The sequence below is a fragment of the Pseudoliparis swirei genome, chromosome 13, assembly GCF_029220125.1.
Source record: "Pseudoliparis swirei isolate HS2019 ecotype Mariana Trench chromosome 13, NWPU_hadal_v1, whole genome shotgun sequence".
NCBI lineage: Eukaryota > Metazoa > Chordata > Actinopteri > Perciformes > Liparidae > Pseudoliparis > Pseudoliparis swirei.
The window spans coordinates 9970698-9984439 of NC_079400.1; the positions used below are offsets into that span (position 1 = coordinate 9970698).

Here is a 13742-nt window from a genome sequence, read left to right on the forward strand (position 1 = left end):
GGAGAAGTGAAGCCTTCGAAGAAACACATTACAACTCATATCTGAAGAGGAGGAATGTAGATCCTTTACTTGAGTCACAGCCTGTCAAAGATATCTTAAACATTTCATAATGGGTTGAAAGTCATGAAATGATCGTTGAATCGTACGTCACAAAAACATCCCATCAACTCAGTGAAATGTAAAAAAAAAAAAATCATGAAATTCTAATGTAAACATTTTTTAATTATAGTATATAATTTGAGGTTTCATGAAAAAGTTTGTTCAATAAAATCCTTAAAAAAGTCTGAATGTATAATATGTTGTAAAAAGGTACCTTAGTATAGTATTTAGAAAAAAAAGTAATCGTATTGGAGTGTTGCATCACATTTCAGATGTTTTAAGACTCAGTTAGAAGTGTCCTGGACATCGGCACCACGTAGAACATTAAGTACAGAGGCCGCTAAACATGTAACAGACTTATATGAAATTAAATAAAACTTGAAGAGACCATCATAATAAATAACAATGTGTAAAACAACAAATGTCAGAAAATAGTGAAAAATGAAATTGTCCTAAAACCAAATTGACGTCTGTCCTGTTCGTCACTAATAAACACAGAAAATAGACACAGCTCCCACTGAGACGCTGAAACCGGGCAACACATCCGCATTTCATCTTGACAAGCAAACTAAATAAAGCAACAACAAACAAAACAAAATACGTTGACAATTTCCCCCGTCGATAAATTCATCGAGGAGAGAATCCTCCAAACGTCCCTCGCCGGACGTTAAAGCCGCGCGGCGTCGCCGTCGTGAGCCCGAGCGCGCCTCCTCCTCAGCTCCCCCCCCCTGGCGCCCTCGTGGGCGCCCGTGTGCTTGGCGAGCGAGCCGCTGGCCGTGAAGCTCTTGCCGCACACGGTGCACAGGTAGGGCTTCTCGCCCGTGTGCGACCGCATGTGGATCTTCAGCGCGCCGCTCTTGGAGAACTTCTTGCCGCACACGGCGCAGCGGTGCGCCGACTCGCCCGTGTGGATCATGGTGTGCGTCTTCAGGGTGCCCCGCTGCCGGAAGCCCTTCCCGCAGACGCTGCAGAGGAACGGCTTCTCGCCCGTGTGGATGCGCATGTGCGCCGTCATGTACTCCTTGAAGCCGAAGCTCTGGCCGCACACGCTGCAGGCGTAGGGCCGCTCGCCCGTGTGCGCCCGCATGTGGCCCGCCAGGTTCCCGCTCTGGGCGAACGCTTTGCCGCAGACGCTGCAGACGTACGGCTTCTCGCCCGTGTGCGTGCGCTTGTGCATCTCCAGCTGCTTGCGGCCGTCGAAGTGTTTGCCGCAGACCTCGCAGTCGTCGGTCCGCGCGTACGCCTGCAGGTGGCGCCGCAGGCCGTCCTCGGAGTCGAAGCGCTTCCCGCACACGCCGCAGAGGTCCGCGTCGGCCTCGTCTTCCTGCACGTGCTTCAGGAAGGAGGCTCGGTAGCAGAAGAACTTGCCGCAGACTCGGCAGCGGTGTTTCAGAGGCGTCGGATCCGCGGGGCCCGGATGGCCGGCGCCTCTGGGTTCGGTCGCTCCTTCAGTTTTGGACTTTCGGGAACACGGCGCGTCGCTGGCGTCGCTGCCTCCGTCGCTTCCGTCGCCGTGCCTCCACTCCTCGTCCCCCGCTGGACTCTCGCCGTCGGAGCCCTCCGCCTCGGACCGCCCGTCCCCCGCCGGATCCCGGCAGCGGTTCTCTTCGCCGTGGGTCTGCAGGTGCACCTTCAGGCTCTCGTCGGCGTCCAGGTGTTTCCCGCAGGCGCCGCACAGATCGGAGGTCTGTTCGTGCGCCAGGACGTGTTTCAGAAACGAGCGTTTGTAGCGGAACAACTTTCCGCACACGCGGCAACAACTCCGTCCCGTCGCTTGGATCTTGGTTGTTGCGGACATTTTACGTTCCTGTTTTGGGAGTTTCTTCCCAGCGGCACTTTGGAGGAAAGACCTTCCGCACATTTCGCAATAATCCTCGCCGTCACCGCGTCTCTCGAATGTTCTGCTTTTGTTCGATTTGAGACGTTTCCCGTTCGTCTCGTCGTCGTCGTCGTCTTCACTCGCAGGTTCCGAATCGTTGGACGAGGGAACGTCGTGGTCGCTAGGCGCCAACGTCCCCATCACCGATTCTGCTCTCCGTGTTCGGTGAAGGTGCGACGGTTGGCCGTGGATCGGCGCACAGTCGGCCTCCGTAGACGCGTCTTTACTCCGAGGCAGAGCCGATGTTCTCTGGACCCGACTGGGGCTCCCGCTCTTGCCAGAGGAAGCGTCCTCTTCGTCTTCTTTGTCCTCTTCGTCCTCTTCACAGATCGCCGGAGAGAGCGGCGGTCCGCCTGAAGACAAAATGGAAGAGAAACACACTGAAAATTAGAAGAAACAATGCAAAAAAAACAACTTTATTTTGCAGTTATCTGAATCCTCGTGAGCATTGGACCGTTTTTTTTTTTAAAGGTGCACCATAAATTCACCAAAGATCAAACTGAGTGATTCAATAAATATATTTCTTTTGTCTGATTTTGCCTACAAATATCAAATTATATATGATATCTAAATACCTGCATAGCAGGGACATCTGCTGGTAATTTAATCAATTTCACTTCATCTACGATTCATAAAATGACAACAAGGTAAATGTTATCGACAGGAAACAAAATCAATGACTAGTTCCTGCTTTATAACCTTTATTAAACATATTATGTACCTGCTCTGTAAACATATGTCTCCGTTTTCAACGTGACGCTCGTCGGCTGCCGTTTACCTTCGTTCTCCTCGAGGGAACCGGAGACGTCTGCCTCGTATTCGCTAAACATTTTCTCCAGAATCCTGAAGATCTCGTCGGCAACCACCGACAGACGCTGGTGCACAGCCGCCCTCTGCTGCTCAGGCGTCATGTCTGCAGAAGAAGGGACGAAGAAAACGGGTACAATTGGAAAATGGATGAAAAAGTTTTTACTGGGTGACATCTGTGCATTATTTTAAAAGGCAATGGTGTTATTTATACTATCTAAAAATAATGATTTTAAGACTTTCTTAGACCAGTACAAACTTACAGAAATGTCACCATCAAACTATACTTAAAGTTCCAAAAATAAAAGCATTCATCAATGACTCATTTTAGAAATAAGAAATACATAAATATATTGCCTGATTGGACAAGTGGGTCAGAAATCTAAGTAGATTTACTTGGTCCTAAATATATAAAACAAATTATTGTATTAAATATTATATTATTATTATATGTATTTTTTCATTCGTCGTGGTGAAAAGAACATTACTTATTGTTACGCCCTGATTATTGAATAATCATCTTATGTTAAGAAATAGCTGTAAGAGTAAAAAAACAAGTAAAATACTGGAGCAAACATATAAAGAAGCATACCATGGAAATACTTAAGCACGGTTAGGCTAATTTAATCAAGTACACATTTTTGAATACTTGTACATTACATTTCGAGGAGACAACATGCATCTCTAAATAAAGAGTTGCGTTACTGATTCAGATTAATAACATTAAATATAATCCACAAATAAATTATGGTAGTCTAATCTGCATATGTGTAATTTTATATTATGTATTATAATGCAAAATTACTTTTGTAAAATGTCGTGAGTACAAACTTTTGACTGCAGCACTTGTACAAGAAACAGAGTACTTTACACCGGGTCTTGCTACTTTTACTTCATTACAAACTCAAGAGCACTTCCGCCACAACAGAAAGGAGCTGACATTTGCATGAAAGTGTCGCACTTAACTAACTAAAGGAAACGTATTCATCTTATAAAAGCAGGTGTTGACTTCTCTCATCGAAGCAGGTATTTATTTCAAGAGTGTCTCGTGTTTCCACACCTGAGGTGAGCTGCAGCTTCTTCTCCACCGCGCTGGAGATCTCCTCCGCAGCGGCCGCCAGCCTCTCGGCCACCAGCGACTTCACCGCCCGCAGCTTGGACATCGTGGACCGGCAGAAGCGTCTCTTGAACCCGGGAGCATCTTCGTGGCTTCAGCCACACCAGAAGCCACTTCACCGGCAACACCAGTGATGTGGGCGCTAGCGAGCCGTAGTACTTCCGGGTTCCTCTTCTTCGTGTACTTAAAATAAAGAAGCTGATAATTGATGGTAAACACCGCCACCTGCTGTTCTTACATGGTATTACAACGTGCAATGTCCCAGCAGTGGCGGATAAAGGTAATATACAACGTTGTAAAGAAATTGTACTTACGTAAAAGTACAAAAGTATTGGCGTCCTCAAAGTATCAAGATTAAAAGCACTCATAACAAAGAATGGCCATTTCAGAATAATATAAACACTATATTTCTGGATAATAATTGGTGATGCATAATGTGTTCATCACTTTATTATTGCAGCTGGTAAAGGTCGAGCTGATAGTCAGTACTTTACATACTGCTGGGTAGCTTGTGAAATTCACCAAGGGATCAATAAAGTGTAATCTGCATTTATAACAAAACATCATTATTATCTATTATTGCACTGTGTTTGTTGTTTTTATTATATTTTGTATTGTTTTATTTGATCAAATTCCATGTATGTTCAAATTACCGGGCAGTAAACACTTCTGATTCTGATTCTGATTTATTGATTATATGTTGTTGGTATTATCAATCTGAATCTAAAAGGTGTCAAATGTATGTGGTGCAGTAGAAAAGTACAATAATTACCTCAAAAACCTGGAGTAGAAGTGGGAAGTAGCAGAAAGTGGAAAAACTCAAATAAGTATATTTAGAGTATTTGAGTAAAAATATACTTGTACTTTTCTTGAGTATTTTCATTTTATGCAACTTTATTCTTTTACTTCACCACATTGCCGAAGCCAATAATCTACCTTTCACTTCACTTTGATGACTTAAAGGTGCCATTAAGAACTTTTAACGGCAGCTCCTCCTCCGGCCTGGAAGGGAGGCCAGAACCAAGACCAGGACCAAAACTAGAACCAGAACCAAGACTAGAACCAGAACCAGAACTAGGACCAGAACCAGGACCAGAACTGACTGTGAATTACACATCATACCTGCAGCGATAATGATGCAACATGTTAATATCTGCAATATTTTTTGCATTATCAAACACACACAAAATTATCGTGTCACTGTTTGTTACATGAAACTTGTGCATCGTTGAGTATCGTGTGTGTTTGTGTGTGTGTGTGTGTGTGTGTATTCTGCAAAACACAAAAAGACAAATATTGAATGTTCACCTGCCACCATCATCTCCAGGCGTGACGTGTGTATCTGTGTCATCACGGACTGTCAGGCTAAAGGCCGGCGTACAGTTAATGATTCATATCTCCGGCTGCTTTTGCATCTTTATATTCTCGAGTTTTGACAGACTGAACGGGACATTGGGGGTTTTGGGAAGGGGATCATGTGGATGCATACGTGCGTGTGTGTGTGTGTGTGTGTGTGTGTGTGTGTGTGTGTGTGTGTGTGTGTGTGTGTGTGTGTGTGTGTGTGTGTGTGTGTGTGGGGGGAGGGTGTATTTCTGTTAAATTGACACGTTTTCACTTGTTGACAGGGAACAGAAATCAAGTCAGTCAACAAGTGAGAAAATAATGTGGCTCCTCTTGAGATCAAAACAAAGTTGTTGTTGTTGTTGTTGTTGTTTTAGTGAATTCAAACTGAATCCTTGTTGCATTCATTGTCTCAGTAGAGTTTGAAGGTATTATGATTGCAGGTCAAATAGTTATTGCATTCAGTGTTTATTAATATGTTCACTGGTGGAAAGATTTGAGGTATGGAGGAGTATTTCCCATGTCTGCTGAACTTATACTACAGTTATTAGTATTACATTACCCATTATGTGCTATACTTATTTATTTTTAATAGTATTTTTGGAGGATATTATTGTATGTATATTACCACTTCATTTACCTGATCAGTTACTAATATAATGCATTGTTATAGATTATACTACCCAATATATATATATATATATAGAACACTTTAAAAAACGTTTTAATGCTGTGCTTTTACTTGCATTGGAGTAGGTTTATACCTGAAAGTACCTTTCTCATAAAAGATCCTAATCGTAATGTCACCAGGTCAGTAAAATATGAACCAAGTCAACAAATACATTTTCTCAAGATTTCTTTTTTATTAAAAATATTCAAAACATTTTCAAAAATACTTTCTATAACATTTTAAAATACATTACTAATACCACCTGAGAGCTATGAGTGACTTGTTATTGTCTGAGGTTTAACAGAGGAGCTGCATGTGTTCATCGTTGGCCCTTTTTCAGGACTCTGTATATATATTACATATTATTAATTTAATAATTGGTCTCTGGAAGTGCCGCCGGGCATCCTGGGCCGTGCTCACACAGGTCAGTGTCCCAGTCACACCAGTGACAGTTCCCCATCTCAAAAGCCTTTTTCTTTGTTTCCTCTCAGCTGGACGTATGAACGCAACCAGAGGACACGCGGTGTCGGTATCTCTTCCAGACCTTCTCCCGCCAGTCGTCCGTAAATAGTCCAAGCTCACGCTCCCTTCTTTCTCTGCAGCCTCAGAGCGCCGTTTACGCAGTACGGCACGATGCTGACGACGACCAGCGGCACGGTGGCGCTCTTGCAGAAGGACAGCAGGTAGAAGAGGGCGGCGGTGTGCGTGGGCGGCTTGAAGGAGTCGAAAAGGTGCATCAGCACCAGGGAGCAGACCACGCAGCCGACTCTGACCGCCGCGCCGCCGCTCCTCTTGGTCTCGGTGTAGAGGGGCGAGTGCAGGCCCAGGCCCAGGCCGAATAGGGTGCCCATGTTGCGCAAGAGGCTGGCGAAGGGCGTGGAGTCCAGGTGGACCCACTCGGCCCTCACGCACCACCTCTGGGCTTTGTCCAGAGTCCACAGCAGGTCCACGCCCAGCGCCTTGAGGACGAGGTAGAAGCCCACGGCGAAGGAGGTCAAGAGGAGCGTCGTGTAGAAGTACTTCCTCATGCTGGCGCTGTAGATCCACTGAGTTCTGTTGAAGGCTTCGCCCACGATCATCCCTGCAATGCATCCACACGTTCAATATCAGGGAAGAAACTGAGGAATGAACTAGATGGAGTACGTTGTCAATGATGACGCAATGTCACATCATTGTCACAAATACGGCGAGATTTTATCGATGTTTATGCGTGTAAATTAAATTAGTTAAGTGTGCAGATGAATGTCATCATTTGTATTAAATGTGTATGTGTTTTCTGTGTATTCTATTTGAATTTATTCTATTTTAAATAATTAATAATAAACAAATAATTTGATTGTTTGACCAAAATGTGACAATGTTTCTAAAAATTTAAAAAAACAATAATAATATTCAATAACATCCCTGCAGAGGACAACTTCTTGACAATCTTTCTGAATGGAGATGTTAAGATGACCTTCAGACTGACCTGAGATGACGCCAGCAACAACCTGGTGGGGGAAGTGGGCGGCGATGAAGACCCTGGAGAGACAGACGCACACCTGGACTCCCCAAAACAGGGTCCACAAAACCGCCTTCAGATACCTGCCAACAACCGAAAGCAACTTTTATTATGTTATTTATCACAACTGAAGATGCAGCTGATTAAAATCGTCCCGGCCCTTTTAAAGCAATATAACAATTTAGAGTTATTCTGAACTCGTCAGGAGATCTCCGGGCTGGCCGGGCGTCAAAACAACTCACTCACAATCTCCCCCCTTTTTTGTTCTCCAAAGCAACAGTTCTCAGGAGTCAATGATCGACCGCTCTGAGCAGATAGTGTGTTTGCGGTGATAAGCTCCGAGGGGAAAGAAAACATGCACTCACCAGTCCCTGTCGGGGGATTTCTTGCCTCCATATTTCTTCTTGCTGGTCACGATGGCGAGGATGGAGGTCACCAGAGTGTAGTAGACACCGGCGGCTCCCATAGCGTGGCCGGAGGGGCTGCCTGGACAACACACACACACACACACACACACACACACATAGATATCAGTGGCTGGATTGATGACTGCATGGTTCATTCATAATAGCTTTTTACATTTTAACTCATTTTAAAGTTACTACTATTAGAGATAGAGGTTAAAGTATGAGGTCCTTATACCTAGTACTTCTATTTGCTACTCATTTCAGAAGGAAAAAACTCCACAACATAACTTTGACAGCTGTAGTTACAAGTTACTTCTCAAATGTAGATTTTACATTTATGAACATATTATGAGCAATAAAAAAAAAACCTGTGCAGAAAAACCATCTAGTTGGTTTCAGGTGTGTGTGTGTGTGTGTGTGTGTGTGTGTGTGTGTGTGTGTGGGTATGAATTCGAAGAAGTCACACCAAATACCAAAATGTCTTGTTCCCCTCTAAACCTCTCGGACGGTCCCAAAAATATTATGAATCAATTTGAATAGCAGAAGAGTTTTGTCTGTTCCTCCTTCCAAACTACCTGAATGTATATAAAGTACTTAAAACTAAATATTGTATTTGACCATTATAACTGTTCCAGAGTACTGCATATGAACAAACTAATAATATCATAGACACTTATTTAAGTACTTTGACTTTGGAGACTTGATGATAACACCTATGCATCTATATTTTTAAAAGCAGGATTTTAACTTTTGACTATTTACATTGTTGTCCTGGTTCTTGGACTTAAGGTGTTGAGTGCATCTTCCACCGCTGATTGAAGATCAAACCTGTGTCTGATAAAGCGGCTGCATTCCAAACAGAGCTGCTCCATGTTCTCTAACGCAGGATATTAAGCCGCGTGGAGCAGCTCATCCTGACACCTGCAGCTGGAGGTGGTTCACGTGCGTCTCATCAAGTCACCGCAGTCAACAGCATCTCAGCCCCGGGGGGGGGGGGGGGGGGGGGGGGGTAGAGTGACAGGTCTCACCTGGGCCGGTCTCACAGGTCATTGGGTACTGCTCGATGTGAGGCCGGTCTGCATCGGCATAGTGGTCCGTCTCGTGGACCCACCAGTACGGCCTCTCCCCGAACAGAATCCTGAAGGACAGAAACACGCATTCAGTTGTCTTTCTTCTTTTCTTTTTTTAAAAGGTCGAGGACACTTCCCACAGTTCAAAAGGACTTCCGACTCACTCACTCACCATTTGAACACCAGGTTGAGCCAGTCTCCGATCACGGCCACCCAGATGAGCTTGATGCCCACTGAGGAGCGCAGGTGGAACCAAAGCGGGAAGAAGATGAAGAAGGTGTTCCTGAGGTCCGTCGCCCAGGACACCCAGAGGAACAGGCCCCGGGCGTCCGGGTAGTTGGTCTGCAGGTAGCGGGTGGTGCTCACCCCGAAACCCTGCATGGCGTCCATGAGGGCGTCCATCTTTGAGAGAGAGAGAGAGAGAAATCTCCGCCTGGTGCTATGTGACAAGAAAACAAGAGTGCTGCTATCAGTGACACAGCTGGTTGGTTTTATACACCAGAGGGACCCACCACCCAAACGCATGCTCACGCTGAGCTTTGGACCTTGTACATGTGCCATAAAAAATGCCGGGAGTCAGGGGAGTTTGGGCGGGTTGTCACACAAACATTTAGGAAATATAGTCAGGAAAAAAACAAGACGTGAATCGGCGTCTTTGTCCCTGGCAGTCGGCCGGCAAACCAGAATGTTTGCTCAATAACATTTCACGGAAACTGCACCAAAAAATATTTTTAATCATCAACCACAACCTCTCTCTCTTTCTTTTAATGTCCCCTCTTTCTTAATCGTGCAGCCACTTGAGTAATAATTCATGAGTTATGTAATTGTGTTTTTCTTTTTGTTGATTCGGTGGTGTAATCCATTATGTAACAACGTAAGGACATCAATGATTACATTATTGGATTGGGACTGAAGCTGAGGAGCCACTAATAAAACAGAAGGAGCAGATTGTCTGCAGTGCCCCCCCCCCCTCTCCACCCTCCCCCCATTGGATGAGCTCATATTTGATCTGGTTTTGAGGGTCACGATGTCATCCGTCGCCCCGAGTGGGAAGACACACACGACTCCACACTCCCTCCGTGGGACATGAGTTAGATATTAATTGAGGGCCAAGATCATCGGATTTCACAAGCTTGAGTATCGAGCATTTGAATAATAATAAAACAAGAAGAAGAATCTGCGATCCGTCAAAAGGGGGCGGCAGCTGATTTCTGTGATGATGGATTTTTGGCTCGGGGGGGACCTCGAAGGGTGTAAAGGTTAAGGAACCCGTCTGCAACGTCCCAAAGGCAAACAAGTACGCTAGCCTTGAGTAAAGTCCGACGGGGATCACACAGAGGCTGGACAGGAGGGGACTGCCTGGCCTGGGAGAGCCCGGCAGCGGCCTAAACGACCAGAAGAGGAGCCAGATTTGGCGAATCCCCCTCAGGCAGAGGTTTGTGACATCATGGATCTCCTGCACAGCTGGGGGGTCGAGCTGGCGGTCCATCTGCAGGCCACGTACAGCCGGTACCAGGGCCTGTTCAGCCTGGCGTCCACGGTGGCCGACCTGCACACCACGTTCTATTTCTTCTTCCCGATCTGGTTCCACCTGCGCAGGGACACGGCGCTCCGGCTCATCTGGGTGTCCGTCCTCGGCGACTGGCTCAACTTGGTCCTGAAATGGTAAAACGGACATCCGAGTGCAATGAGAAGAGTTTCTGTTGTTGTTGTTGTTGTTGTTGTTGTTTGAGTTTTCTTGGTGTTTCCGGTGCAGGGTTCTGTTCGGGAAGCGGCCGTACTGGTGGGTTCATGAGACCCGGTTTTATGGAGCAGGAACGGCCCCGGCTCTGCAGCAGTTTCCCATCACATGTGAGACTGGACCAGGTACAGTTCATGGTGGACCTGCAGTGGATCACATGCTGATTGGTCAGATGATCCGGTTCGATCATTTCCATCGTGGGCTCGTGGCTTCCTATGAATGAAATTAAGGTTTTAAACTCCTGTATGTTGGGCGTTTTGTAGAGATGTGTATCTTTTAATTTGTTTGTTTTGTATTGCACAATGTCTCCGCTTAAGTGATTGTATTTTTGATTTGTATTTATAGAACGATGGAAAGTCCATTTACTAAAGTCCTGCACACAGTTATCATTATCTTTTTTTTACTCCACTACATTTCAGACGAAAATATTGATGAGACAATCAATCAATCAATCAACTTCTATCTATTTATACGGCACCTTTCAAACTAATAAAATGCCATTTTAATTGATTTAACAAAAAGACGAAAAGGAGACAAAAATGGAGAGAAGACGGAGAAAATAATAAAATTAAGTTATAAAGAAAAAGAAAAAAATAATTGATTAATGCCACACTGAATTAATGGTTCTTTGTAAAACAGGAAAACAAGAAGGGTAAAAAAGTAATAAATACTGTGTATATGTACTAAAGCCGTTGCATAAAATCAAACCTAATGAAAAGCAATACAAAGCCTGAGATTTGAAGTGTGAGTGTGTTGCAGGAAGCCCTTCAGGTCACGCGATGGGGGCCGCCGCGGTCTGGTACGTGATGGTGACGGCGCTCCTCGCTATTGCGACAGAGAAGCGATGCCCTCCGTTACTCTACAGGTGAGTACGTGGAAAATTAAACATTCACCTCTACATATATGAAACATTAAAAATGGAACTTGTCATGTTGTCATTCCCTCTGCGACAGGTTCTTGCAGCTCGGCCTGTGGGGGCTCATGGGCCTGGTGCAGCTGCTGGTCTGCATGTCCAGGGCGTACATGGCTGCCCACTTCCCACACCAGGTCGTTGCTGGAGCCATTACAGGTGAGTCTGACCCAAATACGGCAAGATTTATACATTTTGTGTATATGTATGGTGTGCATGTGGCTCTGGTAGCAGGTGTTTAGTGGTGCACGCAGTAAAAACCATCACTCACCTGAATGCTGTCCTGGAGCTCCTCTGTCTGACCTGTTCTCTGTGTCAGGTGTGTTTGTCGCTGAGGTCGTGTCAAAGGAGAAGTGGATCTACAGCGCCAGCATGAGGAAGTACTTCTACACGACGCTCCTCTTGACCTCTATCACCGTGGGCTTCTACCTCGTCCTCAAGGCGCTGGGCGTGGACCTGCTGTGGACTCTGGACAAAGCCCAGAGGTGGTGCGTGAGGGCCGAGTGGGTCCACCTGGACTCCACGCCCTTCGCCAGCCTCTTGCGCAACATGGGCACCCTGCTGGGCCTGGGCCTGGGCCTGCACTCGCCCCTCTGCTCCGAGGCCGAGAAGAAGGAAGCCAGCACCGGCTTCAAGGCGGGATGTATCGTTGTCTCCTTGTTTCTGCTTCAGCTGTTGGACGGATGGACGTTTTCTCCCGGAGATCTCAGGACTTTCTATTTCCTATCTTTTGGTAAAAGCGCTGTTGCGCTTTTAGTCCCGACCGCGCTGGTTCCCCGGGCGCTCGGCTGGATTTGCCATGGAAAGAGAGAAGACAAGAACTTGTGATTTCATGTCCAGCTTGTATAGTTTCGAGTCAATTATTATTGAAATTTTCTCCGTGTTAATAAATTGGAAAAGAGTCGACGTGTTTGCACTTCCTGTTCCCTCCTTTCAAAGTCAACGGGTCTTTTTGTTCGCTGTCTGAAATGAGAGGTTAACACAAGATGAAGACATTTCAACATTTTGGACTACGACATAGAATACGTGAAGTAAACACCCCTATGGTGAATCTAAAAGCTTTTATGCTTCTTAAAAGAGTATAAAGGAGACAACAAAGCATCCGCACTAAAAAACTAGCCCTCCTTCAGCTTCGGCGTCATGTGACGTCGCTCGAGTTCCTTTCTAGCCGCTAACGTTAGCGTCTTTCTTCTCCTGATTGTGTTCACGCTTCAAAAGTCATTAAAAAGTGATGTTAATGAGTGAAGATTATCTTGATGAACAAAACGTGTAACTATTGTCACTTTTGAACAAAGCCAAAGCAGCTGTTGCCCCTCTCTCCCTTTAAATGCAGTCTTTTATGCTAAGCTAAGCTAACAGGGGCCGCCACACTTGATATGAAAGTGTTAGCAATAAATCTCTGGGAATCAAACTGTGGTTGTTTATTTGTATCATTATTTGGCCTTTCGGTCACATTACAGGCTCGATTTTTATACAAAACTAAGAACACAAAAGTGCTTTTTTCCAATGGTGTACAAATAATGGAGAATTTAAAACAGTTTTTATAACCACTTGCTTTCTTTCTGTGAAGATCTATTTATTTCCCCAACGCGTCTGTTTTCTCCGAATGTCCCGGAGGGACAGGAACAATCATTAAACATTAACCAGAGCACGCTCCTGTCACTCGACGGCCCCAGAGTGACGCTCGCCTCCACGAGCTTTCAGAAGGGACACGGAGGGTCAAAGGGCACAAAAGGTCAACGCATGCTTCCCTGTGAGGCTACAACTGCATCAGGAACATTACGCAACACTTTGCTGTTTACATCAGTTTATATTTGTCTGCGCACTGGTTGTTTTCCCCCCCGTCACGATCTGCAGGTCTCATTTTATCACTACTTTCTCATCGGGGAAGAACTTCAATAGTGCACGTGAGTGTTTCCCAAATAGATTTGACCTCGCTGAAAAAATACTTTGAAGTCTGCACAGAAAGCTTGGACTGACAAGTGTAACGGAAATGTTACGTTTGTATCTTATATTCTTATTTACGTCAACTGGTTTATAGGTTGTTATTAGGCAAACTATCAAGACCTGCATTGTGAGACGGAGTATACTTATATTAGTAAAAGTGAATTTGGATATTAACATTTTGATATTTGCATGAAACCATCAACTTGCATTCGATATCCAATAAGCTCATTTTTGTAAACACATAAATGACAGA

General features: G+C 45.2%; 3 protein-coding genes across 4 annotated transcripts; 1 reads left to right on the top strand and 2 right to left on the bottom strand.

Annotated features, from left to right (window-relative positions):
• Positions 1 to 38: 38 nt before the first annotated feature.
• LOC130203544 (gastrula zinc finger protein XlCGF57.1-like) lies at positions 39 to 4015 on the bottom strand. 2 transcript variants are annotated; one of them, XM_056429832.1, is made up of 3 exons: positions 3846 to 4015; positions 2757 to 2891; positions 39 to 2331 (listed from the first exon to the last, which is right to left on the bottom strand). In XM_056429832.1, the coding sequence occupies exons 1-3, from the start codon at positions 3946 to 3948 to the stop codon at positions 767 to 769; spliced, it is 1803 nt and encodes a 600-aa protein (XP_056285807.1). In that variant the 5' UTR covers positions 3949 to 4015; the 3' UTR covers positions 39 to 766. The 2 variants fall into 2 exon arrangements, with proteins under 2 accessions (XP_056285807.1, XP_056285806.1); XM_056429831.1 differs by having other exon boundaries at positions 2700 to 2891.
• A 2067-nt stretch (positions 4016 to 6082) lies between these two features.
• Positions 6083 to 9616, bottom strand: g6pc1a.2 (glucose-6-phosphatase catalytic subunit 1a, tandem duplicate 2). The gene is made up of 5 exons (XM_056429833.1): positions 9064 to 9616; positions 8850 to 8959; positions 7780 to 7900; positions 7382 to 7497; positions 6083 to 6994 (listed from the first exon to the last, which is right to left on the bottom strand). The coding sequence occupies exons 1-5, from the start codon at positions 9450 to 9452 to the stop codon at positions 6492 to 6494; spliced, it is 1239 nt and encodes a 412-aa protein (XP_056285808.1). The 5' UTR covers positions 9453 to 9616; the 3' UTR covers positions 6083 to 6491.
• Positions 9617 to 9928: 312 nt separating this feature from the next.
• On the top strand, positions 9929 to 12448 carry g6pc1a.1 (glucose-6-phosphatase catalytic subunit 1a, tandem duplicate 1). Its single transcript, XM_056429835.1, has 5 exons — positions 9929 to 10556; positions 10648 to 10757; positions 11392 to 11497; positions 11586 to 11701; positions 11862 to 12448. Exons 1-5 carry the CDS (start codon positions 10339 to 10341, stop codon positions 12368 to 12370), a joined length of 1059 nt encoding a protein of 352 aa, XP_056285810.1. The 5' UTR covers positions 9929 to 10338; the 3' UTR covers positions 12371 to 12448.
• Positions 12449 to 13742: the final 1294 nt, after the last annotated feature.